Source organism: Hyla sarda, chromosome 6 (assembly GCF_029499605.1).
Source record: "Hyla sarda isolate aHylSar1 chromosome 6, aHylSar1.hap1, whole genome shotgun sequence".
Lineage (NCBI taxonomy): Eukaryota > Metazoa > Chordata > Amphibia > Anura > Hylidae > Hyla > Hyla sarda.
Window position 1 is genome coordinate 13,824,655 of NC_079194.1, and position 18,828 is coordinate 13,843,482.

An 18,828-nucleotide genomic window follows, 5' to 3' on the forward strand; every position below is an offset into this window, starting at 1 on the left:
TTTCCAGACACCTTATCCAAAGATCAGGTAGACCGCCACTGGGCAACAACAGTGAACCACAACTTCATTGGTTTCAAACCCGTTGATCCTAAGATAAAGAACAAAAATATTGCTCAACTCCCCAGTCCTCATGCTCGAGTTCCCTCTGTAGACACATTACCTAATGGACAGGGGTCACGTGGTCGTTCTTACCAGTCAGGGGGGCCCCTTACACCGCACCTGCAATGTCCTGTGTGATTAGACTCCTTTCCATCATAGACAGGACATTTTTCAGCAGTTTGCTCTACAGCAGCTCTTTTCGGACCAGACAGGCCTTCACCATACATCAATGAGCCATTGGCCTTATTGCAGTATAACAGGTCCATAGATTTGTAATACAGCACCTATAGAAATGCACAGATTCATAGTGTACCCCTCTTTAAACCTCCATGGGGGAGATTTATCAAAACCTGTGCAGAGGAAGAGTGGTGCAGTTGCCCATAGCAACCAATCAGATTGCTTCTTTCATTTTCCACAGGCCTCTTTAGAGGCCTGTGGAAAATGAAAGAAGCAATCTGATTGGTTGCTATGGGCAACTGCACCACTCTTCCTCTGCACAGGTTTTTTTGATAAATCTCCCCCCATGAGTGTAATCTGACCGATACTGGACCCGATCTCCCTCTATAAGGGCTTTAGCTGGACTTTATTGTTATATCTATTTCAGATTAGCACAAAGCTTAATGTATCAAAGAGGTAGTTAAAAAGGTCATACAGGAATAGCAACAACGCTGCCCGTCCTCCGGTTGTGTGCGGTATTGGGCTGGGTTCACATCGCGTTTTTGCCGTACGGTTTTCTATCCGTTTTTCTAAAGAAAACCGTATGGCAAAAAAAACGGATGGAACAGTATGGGAAAAAGTAAACTGTATGCGTTTTTAAACTGTATACTGTTATTAAAAGTGCATACAGTTCCGTCTGTTTTAATTTAAAAAAAAAACATACGTTTTTGAAAACGTGGTCCATTTTTAATGGGAGGGGTCTTGGGTGGGGACTTTGCACATGCGCATTTGCATCATAAAGTAAAAAACGTATACGGTTTCCCATATGGAACCGTATACACGTGTGTTTCCCATTGATGTCCATGTTAAAAAAAAACGTATACGGTTGCAGTACGGTTTTTAAACCGGAGACAAAACCGTGGTCTACCGCGGTTTTGATTACGGGAGAAAACCGTATTGCAAGCAAACCGTACGCAACCGGATGCTATGTATATGGTTTTCAATACAGTTCCATACGTTTTCAATAATGAAAACGTTTATGGGAAACGTACTTGAAAAACGTGGTGTGAACCCAGCCTTACAATTTGGCTGCATTTACATACATTAAACTAAATTGCAATACCACACACAACCTGAAGACAATCTGGCATTGTTTCTGGAAGAAAGCAACTTTTTTTTTTTTTTCAAATTCTGGATAACCCATTTAAAGGGATACACCGCCGCTTACACATCTTATCCCCTATCCAAAGGAGAGGGGATAAGATGCCTGATCGCGGGGATCCCGCTGCTGGGGACCCCCGTGATCTTGCACGCAGCACCCCAGTTAAAATCACATCTTGGAGCACGTTCGCTCCGGGTCTGATTACCGGCGACCATGGGGCAGGCGGCGTGTGACGTCACGCCTCCGCCCCGTGTGACGTCAAGCTCCGCCCCTCAATGCAAGCCTATGGTAGGGGGCGTGACAGCTTGCATTGAGGGGCGGAGCGTGACGTCACATGGGGGCGGAGGCGTGACGTCACACGCCGCCTGCCCCATGGTCGCCGGTAATCAGACCCGGAGCGAACGTGCTCCAAGATGTGATTTTAACTGGGGCGCTGCGTGCAAGATCACGGGGGTCCACAGCGGCGGGACCCCCGCGATCAGGCATCTTATCCCCTATCCTTTGGATAGGGGATAAGATGTCCAAGCGCCCGAGTACCCCTTTAACACTTTGGAGCATTTATCATAGTTTTTTGTGCAATTTTGGCATGTTTTGAGTGTTTTTTGCACTTGCATCATTTTGTATTTTTTTGCACTTGGAGAGGGAGCAGCTTAAAAGGGGTACTCCGCCCCAAGATAAGATATCATGGGGTGGAGTGATGTCTAGGGGCGGAGTACCCCTTTAACGTGCACAGATCTGTTGCATTTACTATATATATGTAAAAATCACTTTTGCTCCAAAAAGTACTCAGGTGTACTCTGCTCTCTAGAGGCAGTAGGATGTGGGAAGAATGTTATGCATCCTTCTAAAAACTTTGTGTGGACAATTTCCTAAATCTGACACGAACCGTGCCAGTAAAACAGCGCAAAAGAAACATTGAGCCAATTGTAATGCAAATGATAAATCTCCCATTGGCATTTCTATAATATATATATATATATATATATATTTATTTTGTTATGTCAAGATTTACCGTGTCATAGCACAATCGCAGTCAACACATCACAGATAAACCTCTCGTGATGTGCGTTCACTATAAACTCTACGACTCCATTTAACTATAGCATTTTAATCTTTTATTACTTAAATACACCATACTAGAGCAAGTCTCTGAAAATATCACAAATAAAAGTTTTTGTTTTTCTTCAATCAGCAAGTAGGTGAAAATTTCTACACAATAGCAGATTCTTTTCCCCACCCCCCCACCCCTCGCCCCTTCCCTTTTGCCGTGGGAAGCAGCAACAATAGGACAAACAAAACAAAACAAAAATTTTGTTTTTCAAAAATAAAAAATAAAAATAACACATACATGCATACGTACATTGTATTTTACAGAGAGATACAATAAAAGTGTTTGTGATAAAGTACCACAAAAGCTACGACTCCCCCTTTTTACCGCAAATGTTCCCTTGGATGGGAACACTTCTTCCTCACAGCACGTAAAATTAGACAAAAAGTAGAGTGAGTGGAGTTGTCGAGGGAAGGGGGTGCAAACTCTGGCCAGTGCCCTGCTAGTCGGTCAGGAGGGTAAGGAAGCGGTGGTCTCTGAATGTATCTCGCAATAGATTTCATTAGTCCGATTTCCCGCCTGGTCGCGGATTCTCCGCTGAACTGCTCAGTTTTTGTTTTGTTTGTTTTTGTGTTTTTTTCCCCCCCCATAAGAGTCTTTCAATGAGCCCGGGTTCATGGAATCCTTAATATGTGTCTTCAGTCATTTTCATACACCAATAAATGTGGAAAAGGGCAACCGAGAAGAGGAAAAAAGGTGCAATGGCATGAAGCTGGCACTGACGCTAGCTACAAAGGTGACTCGTCTACTGGAGACATATGGGATCCATCTGCGATGAACAGAACTTGAGATGAAGGCACGCATTCTGTCGGATTCTGACCTTTTAACAAACCTAAAAAAAAAAAACAAGAAGAAAAGTATTAATAGTTGAAGAAATGAAAACATAATGATACAACATGAATGAAAAAACCATTGACCTCCATATTATGGTAAAGTCTTGAAGACATTGAGGTCATATTAAAAGAACACCAATGAAATGGCAGAGAAAGCAGAAAAATATAAAAACAAAAAATGCTAACCCCATAGATTGCGATCACCTTACTGCGTTACGCTATAAACACAACACCAATATGCGCTTTACAGGTATAAAACAGGGTGCTGCCCCCATCTAACCATGGTCCAAAACACTGGGACAGTAAATGGTCAGAAGAATGTTAAATGGGCACTGTCATTAAAACTAACTTTTGCTATTGCACTCCTTATGGTAAATTAAAAAATGTTTTCTATGTTTTATTTATGTTTAAAAAAGCTGCCACTAGGTGTCTCCCTACTTGTCCAGAGCACATTTCCCTCCCATCTCTTACACAGACTTTGGACTCCTGCAGACCTGGCAGAAGTCCAAAATCAGGAAATGCAGTCTGGAGTGCTGAGGATGGTGTGTGTCGCCTTAGCCAATCATAGCTCATCTTACACTGAACTGCTCTGGGCTCTGAGTGAGGGAGGAGGTTTTCTGCAGTATGGCTTCAGATGATATTCAGCAATATCTTCTAAAAAATAATAAAAATAAAAGGCAGGGGGTGGTTTATCATCATGGGGCTGTGAACCGGGAGGATTATAAAATTTAACAAGATCATGAGAGGAACTCTAAGTGACACCAGATCCATAGTGCTTACCTGCTCAACACTGTGGCTACAACTTTAAGGGCCCATGCACACTACAGAGTTTCTGCTAGGAGAAATTCTGAGCAGAATTTTCGGGAGCAGCCGGCACAGCTGGAATGAACTGGCGCCGTTACCGCACAGAGATGCGCTGTCCATCTCGATGGCAATCCAGTTTTGAGCGAAATTTCACCAAGAGAATGAACCCAATCATTCTTTCGGTGGAGTCAGGAATTGGCATCTCCGCAGTGAAATGGAAATTCCACAGTGTGTACGGTGCAGCAGTATCCTACTGAAGACAATGGGAGTCTGCTGCACTGTAAATCTCCATTGTAGTGTGCATGGGCCCTCACAATAAGGGTTTATTCACACAGCGGAATTTCCGCCTCAAATGAAAGCCCAATACACTTCTATGGGATTCCGCACTCCTGTTGACACTTCGGAATTTCCGCTTGCGGAAATTCCGAAGTGTCAACAGGAGTGCGGAATCCCATAGAAGTGTATTGGGCTTTCATTTGAGGCGGAATTTTACCATGTGAATAGACCTTAACCGATCTCGGACCAGCCAAATAAAATAAATCAGCTATTTTATGTATAAAACCACACTGACAACTCGTTTCGAATAGGAGGTCCCAAGGACGAAACGCTCTGTCAGTGCGGTTTTAACTGTTAAAATAGTTTATCTATCTACGATAGTCCAAAATCGGTTACTGTTAAAAAAAAAGTTGTAGCCGCAGGGTTGGGCTCGGCCAGCACCATTTTCCCTGGTGGATCTGGAATCACTTAGCACTCTTCTACCCAAGTAATACGACCGGCGATGGTGCGTCGTACAATCATTTTTTTTCTCAAGGTACATTATAGGCCCATAAAAGGCCACAATAGAGAACAGTAAATCAGGGTAAATTCACACAGGACAGAAATGCTGCAGATTTTACCTGTGGATCGGTAGCAATTCTGACACGTGTGGGGTTTATCCTAATAAATAAGCGAACGTGATCTATAGGTCATCACATACAGGTAAAATACACAGAAAAGATCGTGTATATGTCTGTATGAACTAGTAATTCTCGCTGAAAATGGTGAGTTTAAAAACGTAGCCAGTTTTCCACGCCTATCCGTAATTTTATAAAAGGTTTACCAACAAATAGAATTTGCGCAACGGAAAATCCGCAAGCGGATGCGTTGAGTGTCAACCTATCCAAGAGCAGTGTTTTAGTATTTATTTGTTTATTAACTTTATTTTATTATTATTTTGCAATTTTTATACATTTTATTTTTACCAATTTTTTTTTTTTTTATAAATTTGATTTATTTTACTTTATTAAATAAATAAATAAATACCATAAAACTGTGTTTCCATATGTGTTTGTTTATTCATTTATTTATTTTTTTGCCATTTTAATTTTTTTTATTTTATTTACCGTATATACTCGAGTATAAGCCGACCCGAGTATAAGCCGAGACCCCTAATTTCAACCCAAAATCCCAGGAAAAGTTATTGACTCGAGTATAAGCCTAGGGTGGGAAATACCTCATCCCCCCCCTGTCATCATCCAGACCCGTCATTAACATCCTCATCATCCCCTTGTCATCATCCCACACATCCCCCCTTCATCATCCCCTTGTCATCATCCCACACATCCCCTTATCATCCCACACATCCCCCCTTCATCATCCCCTTGTCATCATCCCACACATCCCCTTATCATCCCACACATCCCCTTGTCATCATCCCACACATCCCCTTATCCCACACATCCCCCCTTCATCATCCCCTTGTCATCATCCCACACATCCCCTTATCCCACACATCCCCCCTTCATCATCCCCTTGTCATCATCCCACACATCCCCTTATCCCACACATCCCCCCTTCATCATCCCCTTGTCATCATCCCACACATCCCCTTATCATCCCACACATCCCCCCTTCATCATCCCCTTGTAATCATCCCACACATCCCCTTATCATCCCACACATCCCCCCTTCATCATCCCCTTGTAATCATCCCACACCCCCCCCCCTTCATCATCCCCACCCCCCTTCATCATCCCCACACCCCCCCCCCCTTCATCATCCCCACCCCCCTTCATCATCCCCACACCCCCCCCCCCTTCATCATCCCCTTCTCATCATTCGCCCTCAGTGGTCTTCAACCTGCGGACCTCCAGAGGTTTCAAAACTACAACTCCCAGCAAGCCCGGGCAGCCATCGGCTGTCCGGGCTTGCTGGGAGTTGTAGTTTTGAAACCTCCGGAGGTCCGCAGGTTGAAGACCACTGCGGCCTTCAACATCATCCAGCCCCCTCTCACCCCCTTTAGTTCTGAGTACTCACCTCCGCTCGGCGCTGGTCCGGTCCTGCAGGGCTGTCCGGTAAGGAGGTGGTCCGGTGAGGAGGTGGTCCGGGCTGCTATCTTCACCGGGGGCGCCTCTTCTCCGCGCTTCCGGCCCGGAATAGAGCCGTTGCCTAGACAACGACGCATCTGCGTCGTTGTCAAGGCAACGTGACTATTCTGAGGCCGGGCCCGAAGCGCTTAGAAGAGGCCTCCCCGGTGAAGATAGCAGCCCGGACCACCTCCTCACCGGACCACCTCCTTACCGGACAGCCCTGCAGGACCGGACCAGCGCCGAGCGGAGGTGAGTACTCAGAACTAAAGGGGGGTGAGAGGGGGCTGGATGATGTTGAAGGCCGCAGTGGTCTTCAACCTGTGGACCTCCGGAGGTTTCAAAACTACAACTCCCAGCAAGCCCGGACAGCCGATGGCTGCCCTGGCTTGCTGGGAGTTGTAGTTTTGAAACCTCTGGAAGTCCGCAGGTTGAAGACCACTGCGGGTGGGGGAGTTCACTCGAGTATAAGCCGAGGGGGGTGTTTTCAGCACGAAAAATCGTGCTGAAAAACTCGGCTTATACTCGAGTATATACGGTAATTATTAAATAAGCAAATACACCTAAAGCAGTGTTTTAGTATTTGTTTAATATATATATGTAGCAATTTTAATTCTTTTATTTAAATGAATTAATATATTTTTTATTAAATTTAAATAAAAAAAATACCCTAATGCAGTGTTTTAGTATTTGTTTATTAAATATAATTTTTTTTTATATAGCAATTTTTATTTAAATTAATTTATTCATTAATTTAAATAAAAATAAAGATACCCTAAAGCAGTGTTTTAGTATTTGATATATAATATATATATGTGTGTATATATGTATATAGATATAGAGAGAGATATAGATATAATTTGAGATATAGAATATTATATATATATATATATATATATATATATATATATATATATATATATATATTCTATATCTCAAATACTAAAACACTGCTTTAGGGTATTTTATTTTAATTTTAATTAATGAATTAAATAAATTAAAATTTAAATTGCTAAAATAAATATAAATATATAATGTTTATATTTATTTTTTTAGCAATTTCTATTTAATTCATTAATTCATTGATTTAAAAAAAAAAAAAATACCCTAAAGCAATGTTTTAGTGTTTATTTATTAATATATATTTTTTTAATTTAGTAAGTTTAATTAATTTATTTTAATTCATTTATTTATTAAATAACTACATTTGATTAAAAAAAATTTGTATTTATTTAATTTAAATTTTATTTTATCAATTATTTATTTAATTTGCTTGCTCAGTTACAGACATGGAAGGAACATTTAGAGCAGTGCTCTTCAAATGGTGGGCCTCCAGCTGTTGCAAAAAGAGTAGTTTTGCAACAGCTGGAGGCACCCCGTTTGGAAAACACCATTCCAAAGACATGTATCCAAATCCTAAGCAGCACAATAGCTGTAAAGTGATCTTTTAAACCTTGGAGAGTTCCAAGTGAGTCGAAAAAACTTGGTCTGTGAATAAGTTGCGGATCCACACTCCCCCCCTCCTCTAGGAACTCCGGACTTTCAAGCTAATTAAAGTGGTGCGGGAGTAGAAGGTTCAATTCCCAAGAGTTGAAGCTCAGTGTGAGGAAGGTAATTTGGATGTCCAGAACAAAGAGATTAGAGAGCAGCCAGCGAACATATTTAATAAATGAGCATCAAATGTCGTCCGCTACGGACACAGGCAACTCCAATTATAAAACGGCCGGGGGCATCGGTGAGTGATATGTAAACTAGGATTCTTATTTTATTTTAATAACCAATAAACGTGAATTGGGCGCAAACCGCGGCGTAAAAGAAGCAGAAGAGATAACACAATACTCTATATGCTGATTGATTGTACAGGTGAGTTTGCTCGCCGTGCCCGGCTCTCCCCACCCCCTGGCCAAACACAAAGTAACAAAAGAACTTAATTAACGAGTCAGTAAATACGGTGGGGGCAAATCTACGGGCTGCGGCCGCCCAGCCCCGGGATTACAAAGAGGAAACAAAATTAGGGGGAAAAAAAAAAATAAGAAAAAAACTCCAGGTCCTGGATAGAAGCTTCAAAGTAAACACTATGACAGACATTTGTCAACTGATTTACCAGTTTTTTTTTGCATAAAATGGTCGCAAAAAATTCGCAATTGCGCCACCGTCTTTTTCCGTGCGATAATCTGCCACAAGAGCGAGAAAAGCATTTTTTTTTTCAAATCGGCGTACATACGCATTTTTTTACAATTTTGACTTGCCATAGTCAGAAATTTATCAACCGCGACATTCGCAAAAAAGTTGCTAAGGCTTTAAAAACCTACTAAATACACTCCAGCCGAACCTTGGCTTAAAGGGGTAGTCCGGTGGTGAAAAACGTATCCCCTATCCTAAGGATAGGGGATAAGTTAGAGATTGCGGGGGGTCCGCCTGCTGGGGACCCCTGCGATCTCTCTGTACGGGGGCCGGGCTCTCCGGACAGATAGTGGGTGTCGACCACTGCACGAAGCGGCGGCCGACACGCCCCCTCAATACATCACTATGGCAGAGCCGGAGATTGCCGAAGGCAGCGCTCCGGCTCTGCCATAGAGTTGTATTGAGGGGGCGCGTCGGCCACCGCTTCGTGCGGGCTGTCGGGGCCCCGTACAGGAGATCGTGGGGGGCCCCAGCGGTCGGACCCCCCCCCGATCTGCAACTTATCCCTTATCCTTAGCATAGGGGATAAGTTGTTCCCAACTGGATATCTCCTTTAACTAACTTAACTGTTTTCGCTTAGGTGAGAAAAAACTCCCGCTTTTGCTTACCTGCGAAAAATGTATTAACACCGTGCAACAATATAGTAAATTTGTCGCACGTAAGCAGAATGGAAGTGAAAAAAAAAAATATATATATAGCATACCTAAGCAAACTTTCATAAATGCCCCTCAATGACTTTCAGAAGTGACGGGGATTGCCGGGCAAAAAAAATAAATAAAAATATTCTGCCATTTTTAATTTTCATTAGAATCCTAATGCTATTCTTCGTCGCATGTTTTGACATTAAGGGGTATGTTAATTAAAATCATAAGCTGGTATTTCTATGACCTTTTCTACAGGTGAATCGGTTTTACTGTTCGGATTTATAGAATAAGTTTGTTCTGCAGCTATGAAGTCGTGTTAAAAATTTGACATTCATTTAAAAAAAAAAAAAGAAAATGATAAAGACGCGTTTGTGAAGAGCGAAAAGTTACAGTGCAGATGAATACAGGCGACTTGGTTGATACGGTCAACTGTGGGGGTTTTCAGCTGAGTTAGGTGATTTTGGGATAGATTTTGAGGTCATTTTTCATGATTGGCTAGGCTGGCCCATTGCTGGCCGATTCCAATGGATGAATGAACGGTCACATTCTGGCCAATCAAGGTTTCAGTATGACCAGCTTTTGAGTTAAGTTACCCATACACCATTAAATAACAGCTGTTTTCTGAATGAATGTTCATCCAACAATCTCCCCCTATACACATGAATGACTGGCTTGACCAAAAATAAAAGGGTCAGGCAGATAAAATCCAACATGCCCAATCCTTCTCTTCCCAACATCATCATGAACCCTTAAATACACATTAGATGGTCGGTCAACCCTACTGAAAACAGCAGATCGGGACAACTTTTCACTAAATTGGATGGGGCCTTGAAGGATTACTCCGCCCCTAGACATCTTATCCCCTATCCAAAAGGGGATAAGATGTCTGGTGGCAGGAGTCCCGCCGCTGGGGATCTCCCTGCTGCACCCAACGTTCGTTTAGAGTGTCGGGTGCCACATCGGAGGCTCGTGATGTCACGGCAGTGCCCCGCTCGTGATGTCATGGCCGCGCCCCCCTCAATGCTAGTCTATGGGAGGGGGCGTGGCAGCAGTCACGCCCCCTCCCATAGACTTGCATTGAGTGGGCATGGCCGTGATGTCACGAGCTGGGAGTGACCATGACATCACGAGCCCCAGTATGGCACCCGAAGCTCTAAACGAATGCCGGGTGCAGCAGGGAGATCCCCAGCAGCGGGACCCCTGCCACCAGACATCTTACCCCTATCCAAAAGGGATAAGATGTCTAGGGGTGGAGTAATCCTTCAAGGCCCCTATCCAAAGGGGATAAGATGTCTAGGGGTGGAGTAATCCTTCAAGGCCCCTATCCAATTTAGTGAAAGGTTGTCCAGATCTGTGCACCGAATGTTTGGGGTGCCGCAGCCCCTTTTGATAGGGGATAAGATGTCTAGGGGTGGAGTACCCCTTTAAGAAAATTCAACACTATGTTGAGATGACCGGAAATGCTCAACAATGACACAATCTCGGATACCTGAGAAATTAGGATGACATTTTTACAACTGAGATCACATTCAGGTCAATAATGACATCTGAGAGGCTTCCTGATGGGACATGTACATAATCCAGTATATAAAATAAAGATGGTTACAGGTAATATAGTCAATACTGTCTTTTAGTTTTCCGTCACCTAACTGGAAGGGGCTTTAAATCCACCTAGTAGTCTACTAAACTCAAACAAAACCAAAACAATAGTGCCGATCAGCGGGTTCTCTATGATCAAATCATAAAAGAAGGGAATAGGCATCTGAACACTTGAGGTTAGGATCACATAGTGAAAGCGCCTCTACAAATAGAAATACAAAAACTTTAAAAGGGGTACTCCACTAAATTTTATTTATTTATTTTTTAAATCAACTGGTGCCAGAAAGTTAAACAGATTTGTAAATTACTTCTATTGAAAAATCGTTACCTTTCCAGTATTTATCAGCTGCTATATGTTCCACAGGAAGTTATTTTCTTTTTGAATTTCCTTTCTGTCTGACCACAGTGCTCTCTGCTGACACCTCTGTCCATGTCAGGAAATGTCCAGAGTAAGAGAAAATCCCCATAGCAAACCTTTCCTGCTTTGGACAGTTCCTGACATGGACAGAGGTGTCAGCAGAGAGCACTGTGGTCAGACAGAAAGGAAATTCAAAAAGAAAACAACTTCCTGTGGAGCATACAGCAGCTGATAAGTACTAGAAGGATTTCGATTTTTTAATAGAAGTAATTTACAAATCTGTTTAACTTTCTGGCACCAGATTAAAAAAAAAAAAAAAAGTTTTCCAGTGGAGTACTCCTTTAAGAGTGGTTTTAGACACACCGCTACAGTTATTGGTTCCAGCATATAGTGTGGGAGCACAAGGAAGCAGCAGACTTAAGGAGACCTCTCGCAGGAGCAAGATCAGACACTTCCAGGTGCTCACAGAGACTAAAATAAACAAGAGACTGGTTCACAATTAGGTAGAATAATAAAGAGTTTATAACTTGACAGATGACATGTCTTTAGGGGTATATCCCCTCTTTCTTAGGTTGAAACACATCCAGGAACTGAGAAAGGAGGGGATATACTTCAAAATGCGTCTAGGGCCTGAGGAAAAGGGCATAAACACCTCAAAACCAATCCAGGACCTGAGGACAAATGGATATACACGTTCTAACGCATCCAGGACCTGAGGAAGAGGCGATATACCTCTAAAAACATGTCCAGGGCCAGAGGAAAAAAAGAGCATTCAAACCCATCCAGGATGTGAGGAAAAGTGGATATACCCCTCAAAAGGTGTCCAGCACATGAGAAAGAGGAGTTTTACCCCTCAAACCATCCAAGGCCTAGGGAAGAGGCCTTGGATGAAACATGTCCATGACCTGAGGACGAGGAGTTCTACTCGCAAAACCCGTCTAGGACCTGAGGAAGAGGAAATATACCCCTTGAAATGTGTCTGGGACCTGAGGATGAGGGGATATGCCCCTAGAAATGAGTAATCTGTAATGTTATAAATAAACTCAATATTTTAGTGGTCTCCAAACTGAAGCCTTAGTCAGCGCCTTCAAGTGTCCGACCTTGCTCCTATGCGTCCTGTCTACCTAACTCTACTATAATCATCCAACATTGGCGCAAAACCCTTGGCTCGTGTACAAGAGACTTTTGATCATCCCTTAAAAAAAAAAAATATATATATATAAATAATTTTTTTTTATAATAATAATTTAAATTAAATTATATAAATAAAATTTTCCCTCTCTCTCTAACTATATATATATTTATATATTTTTTTATATATTTATAGCAAATTTGGTCCACTAGGGGCCTGTACTGACAATTTTAAGAATACATTTTCTTACATTGGTTTACACAGCTTCAACTCTAAAGCAGATATGGTATGTGTGAACGTAACCCGATTCCGTATCAATTGCGAACTACATACATAATAAAAAAAAAAAAAAAAAAAAAATATTATAATATATATATATATATATATATATATATATATATATATATATAAATAAAACAACAGCAAAGCACTAATACTAATAATAATCTATAACAATAAAGCATTGCCGGTCAACAGTGCTCATCTACATGTCCCTAGACCGGTGGTGTCCTCCAGTTGTTGCAAAACTACAACTCTCAGCATGCCCGGACAGCCAACGGCTGTCCGGCCATGCTGGGAGTTGTAGTTTTGCAACAGCTGGGGGCCCCATTGTTGCGAAAGGCTGATCTAGGACCAAATTCATTCATGTGCGGTCTACGGACTCCAGGAAAACGTCATTATATATTCTGAAGTTGAATGTAATTTATTTATTAAATTATATAAAATAAATACATAAAAAAATTCATTCAAATAATTTATTTATTTTAATAAATTTATTTATTTTTGCCTAATCCAGGAGTTACTGCTCGATATATTCGGCTATGCAGAGTAAAAAAATAAATAAATAAATAAATAAAATACATTTTCTTTATTTCCCGGCACATTAATGAAGTTTCTATTGCAAATCCATACGGCAGCGGCGACTGAAGTATGCATTTTTTGTTTCACTGCAATAACTCAGTGCAGCGCGATCGGCCGGGTTAATGATGAAAAAGTCAAATACGCTATCAGAGCTGATGGAAAAATCTATCACCAATTTGAAATTAAAATTCATATGTGGTCAATAAGATTTACTACCCGTGCAAGTGGAGCTGTAAAGAGTAAATGAATCAATGTCATCAATACATAATCAGTATGAAATATGATGCGAATACAATTATGTGCAGGAGTCGTGCAATTCCTTCGTTTTTTTTTTTTCTTTCCCCCGATCCGGCGCGGAGCGAACAGACTTGGTGAGGACTGACAGTAATTGGTACAAATTAGACGCAGCAGTTATCAAAATGCACTCGCTAGAGGAGCACCGAGACTTATTAGGAAAATTAAGCCAGATCTTAACCAGTCTCCTTCTCCCAGAGATTGTACAACTATTGATCTGAACCGCCGCCCTCGCCGCGTGCATTACGGGGAGACGTTCAATTCCGACTACCGAGGGGGGGGGGGGGGGGGAGAGACGTATGGAAATGTGGAGAATCGGGTTTTGCTGCTGCATTTTAATGATTATTGTTAAGATTAATAAAACATCATACACACAGAACAACTGTACGTGCAAACAGCGGGGAAGAAAAAAAAAAAGAAACCCGTCGGGAACAACCACAAGACACCAGATTTTGGGGAATGTGTGCAATCCAGTTCTCCAGGTTGTACCAGAAAAAAATAAAAATAAAGGATTGTGGACAAGCATACGTGAAGTATAGTAGTGGGTATCTATAGACTTCAATGGGCACCATATTACAGCCTACCGTATTTTTCACCGTATAAGACGCACTTTTTCTTCCCCAAAACTGGGGGGGAAAAGTTGGTGCGTCTTATACGGCGACTACACCCCTATCGGGTCGGTCCCGTGGCTGTCAACGGCCGGGACCCGCGGCTAATACAGGACATCACCGATCGCGGTGAAGCCCTGTATTAACCCTTCAGACGCGGCGATCAAAGCTGACCGCCGCGTCTGAAGCGAAAGTCGGGCTGTTCGGGACCGCCGCGGTGAAATCCTCCTCGGTGTCTGCTCCGTGCCGGGATCCCTTGCATGGCCGGCGCTCTCCTTCGACGTCTTCACGTCGTCGCGCACGCCGTCCCGTCATCCAATAGGAGCGGCGTGCGTAGCGACGTGATGGCGGTGACGGAGAGCGTGGATCCTGGCGAAGAAGACGTCCGGAGCGTCGGGGGACGCGGCGACAGCGATGGAGCGACATCCAGGGCAGCGGTGACTGGTCCGGAGCGGCGGGGACACGTGAGTATTACCTCCTATCCAGTGGTCTTCAACCTGCGGACCTCTAGATGTTGCAAAACTACAACTCCCAGCATGCCCGGACAGCCGTTGGCTGTCCGGGCATGCTGGGTGTTGTAGTTTTGCAACATCTGGAGGTCCGCAGGTTAAAGATCACTGTTGGGTGAAGAATCTTTTTTTTTTTCTAGATTTTGCACCTTTAAAATTGGGTGCGTCTTATATGCCGGTGCGTCCTATAGGGCGAAAAATACGGTATGTGAATGAGGACAGTGCCCAGGTCGTCATAGTACAAATACAGGGGGAGATTTATCACGACCTGCCCAAAGGAAAAGTTGCCCAATTGCCCATAGCAACCAATCAGATCGCTTCTTTCGTTTTGCAGAGGCCTTGTTAAAAATGAAAGAAGCGATCTGATTGGTTGCTATGGGCAACCGGGCAAACAGGGGGCACTGACAATGCCCCAACCAGTGGTTCTCTAGGACAGCATAAACCCCCCCCCCAGAAAACTGGTGCACAAACCCTGAATTTGTTTATTTTTGGATATGGCATTTGTGCTTCCTACATCTGTGTCTACTACATGGCGGTATTATTCACTAATAGTTTTACAGTTCATACAGAATTGATTCAGTCAGATTGAATAAAGAAAAAAAAGGAAGCAAAAAGTTACAGGTTGATAAAAAAAAAAAAAGTATTCCGCAAGACAGGAAGGCTGCGGCATCGCTTCCTATCAGGAACCATATGCAGGAAATAAGCAGAGGATACATATGATATAATAAGTCTTGGGCAGGGCTGGGGTTTGGTTTCCTTAAAGCCTATGGACACCTTTGCACTGATTTTTATTTTTATTTTTTTATTAATTTTTTTTTTTACATGTTTCCTGAATGCAAAAAAAATAAAAGAAATTAATAAAATAAAGATTTATCTATATTTTTTTTTTTATTCTTATTCTTATTTGGTTTTTTATTATTTTTATTATTTGTATTATTATTATTTGTATGTGTGTTATTTTTTTATTTATTAATTATTTACTATTAATAATAATAATTATTTATAAAAAAAAATTGGGAATAAAATGTGACAAAAAAGCTGAATTTTTGGACATTTTTTACGTTAACGCCGTTCACCATACGGGATCATTAACATTATATATTTTGATAGATCAGACATTTACGCATGCGGCGATACCAAATATGTACGCTTTTTGCGGATAAAATGGGAAAAACTGACAATTTTCATTTTTATTTGGGAAGGGGATTTTTTTACTTATTTTTTTACTTTATTTTTACATTTTTCAATTTTTTTATTTTTTTATTTTTATTTTATTTATTTTTTACACTTTTTATGTCCCCATAGGGTATTATCTATAGCAATCATTTGATTGCTAATACTGTTCGGTGCTATGCATAGGACATAGCACTGATCAGTATTATCGACTATCTCCTGCTCTGGTCTGCTCGATCTCAGACCAGAGCAGAAGACACCGGGAGACGGATGGAGGCAGGTGAAGGGACCTCCGCCCGCCATTACAGATGATCAGATCGCCGCGGCAGTGCTGTGGGCGATCCGATCATCTATTTTAACGTGCGCACTGCTGCAGATGCCGTGATCTATATTGATCACGGCATTTGAGGCGCTAATGGTGGACATCTGCGCGATCGCGGATGTCGGCCATTACCGGTGGGTCCCCGGCTGCTGATAGCAGCCGGAACCTGCCGTGTAGGTCATACACAGGACGTAAATGTACGTCCAGGTGCACGAAGTACCGCCAAGCCAGGACGTACATTTACGCCCGTGGTAGTTATGGGGTTAAAGGAGTTATCCAGGATTAGAAAACCAGGTTTCTTTCTTTCAGTAACAGCGCCACTCTTGTCCTCAGTTTGTGTGTGGTATTGCAGCTCAGTTTAATTGAAGCAAATTGAGAAAAAGTTGCAATACCACAAATAACCTGAGGACAGGTGTGGCACTGGAAGAAAGTAGCTATGTTTTTCTAATCCTAGATAATCCCATTAAACATTTGACCAGTCCTGGGGGAATCGATGGGTTCAACCATTTTACGTACAACGTGCCTTAAATCAGCAATCTGGCAAAAAATCTGTCTAATTGTAAAATCCATCAAAAAGCAAATATTTGTACGGAATTTGTTTGACTCAAAAGTACCTTAGAGCAGCGTTTCCCAACCAGGGTTTCTCCTGCTTTTGCAAAACTGCAACTCCCAGAATGCCCGGACAGCCAGTAGCTGTCCAAACATTCTGGGAGTTCTAGTTTTGCAACAGCTGGAGGCACCATGGTTGGGAAACACTACTGTAGAGAAAGCAGCAGAGAGGAGGAGGAGGTTGCACAAAGTAGCTGAGAGTATGAAGAGTTGGAAAAGCAGGTCACACAGGCTGTACATAGGGAGGAAATCAGCTATAAGGCAGCCGTTGGCTGTGTAGTTTTGCAACAGCTGGAGGCACACTGGTGGGAAAACGCTCCTTAGAGATAGTAGCAGAGAGGATGAAGAGGTTGCACACAGTAAAGTATGGAGAGTTGGGAGAGCATACATGGAGGGCAGGTCATACAGGCTGTACATATAGGGCCGTCTGCATGGGAGAATCACATGGTGTGTGTACAATTATACAGAGAAAGCACAGCACCCATAGCAAACTGTGCACTCCAGAAGAAATACCAAACCTGCAGCCAGCATTACAGGAAGAACAAACCCAAAATATGAGAATCTGAACCTATGAACCGACTGCAAACAAGAACCCGTGAATGAATGAGCTAATGAAGATTGCAGACTTAAATTTAGTGCAACTTTTAACTCAAGGTAACTACCGTACTAACCTACATCGTTTTTTTTTCCACATCTAAACTGTCATTAGTCTTCAGATCTACGATGGCCCCTAATTAGCTGCTATATTATATAAGATTATCCTGGGACTGGGCATCTATAGGATAAGGGGAGGGGGAAGGGATTACGAGCAATAACATGGGACAATTAGAGAATCTTTCTGTATAAAGGAGCCTCCCCACCCCCGTCTGGCGACGGCCCCTCCGAGGTCACCGCTTAGTTTCCTGAGCTTTAATTAACAGTAAACAGACATAAAAAAAAAAAAAAAGCTCATTAATTATTTCAGCTGGAATTATAATTAAAAATCCCCTGTGAACAAAAAGTCCTTGTGTTGTACCCGATGCAAATGCTTCATATTCCGTTCAGCAGTTTCTTAGTTACATCTGTTTCTCAATTGGTTCGTTGACATATACGGTCCCGGTTAGAACTGGGAGGGGTCATCTTCTTCCGCTGCACGACTGGGCCGTGGGGTCGTTCCGGTTTCTAGAAGAGCTGAGCGACAACCACGTTACGAGCTGTGGCCATATAACCAATGATAAAAGAGCTAAATATATTACAGCAGGTAGACGCCAATCTTCCCGATCGCAAACCACGCAGATCACTTCCATCTTGCCATATTTAATTGGAATAATCTAAGGCTGATTTTCCTTCTCACTTGAGGTCCGCCACCACATCCTGACTGATTTTTATACATTAATTGCCCTGACCAACTAAAAGGGTCCGAGCATCTGACCAGTATGTTCACCAGTAGCGATTGGTGTATGACAAGCTCTGCTCCACTACACTGTGACACGTTCTCTCCCGGCTCCTGTGTAGGGTATAACTTTGCAGATAGTACAGAATATGCCATCGTTGTGGTTATCGCACACTTCAGCGACGAAGAACCTGCTGTATTAGATCCTATAGTATAATGTAGGGTGAAAGCGAATAGCGCCAGATGAAGAAAGAGGTTAAAGCAACCGCATTTCCCACTGAAAGCTTCGAGAGACGTCAGATGGGAAAACGCTGTTTCCAAGGGTTCGACAAGAAATGTGGCATCCCCTTTATAAAGCCCATATAGAATGCACCCAACCGGTTCCCTACTCTTTTCGGAGTATTGAGGACCTGACTATTAGGTTCTTCAATGGGAAGGCTGACAAGTAATTCAGAAAAAGGTGTCTGCCTGACAAAGGCGTGGATAAGATGTACAAGGACCCCTCTGCTACACAAAAATAATAAGGCGTGGGGCCTATGCTTTGGGGATTTAAGTTAGTACACAAGTATTCTGGCAGGTGCTAAAAACAAACAAAAAAAAAATAAAATAACTATACTCAACCTCCAGTATCATGGAGCTCCGGCCTTGCAGTGCAG

General features: G+C 42.4%; 1 protein-coding gene across 2 annotated transcripts in view; it reads right to left on the reverse strand.

Moving 5' to 3' along the window:
* Positions 1 to 3,090: 3,090 nt before the first annotated feature.
* Positions 3,091 to 18,828, reverse strand: part of LMO4 (LIM domain only 4) — a 75,939-nt gene continuing 60,201 nt past the window's right edge. For both annotated transcript variants that reach the window (XM_056523211.1, XM_056523210.1), the window contains exon 5: positions 3,091 to 3,357. In XM_056523211.1, the coding sequence (XP_056379186.1) occupies positions 3,349 to 3,357 (9 nt within the window). In that variant the 3' untranslated portion in view covers positions 3,091 to 3,348. The remainder of the gene's footprint in view (positions 3,358 to 18,828) is intronic.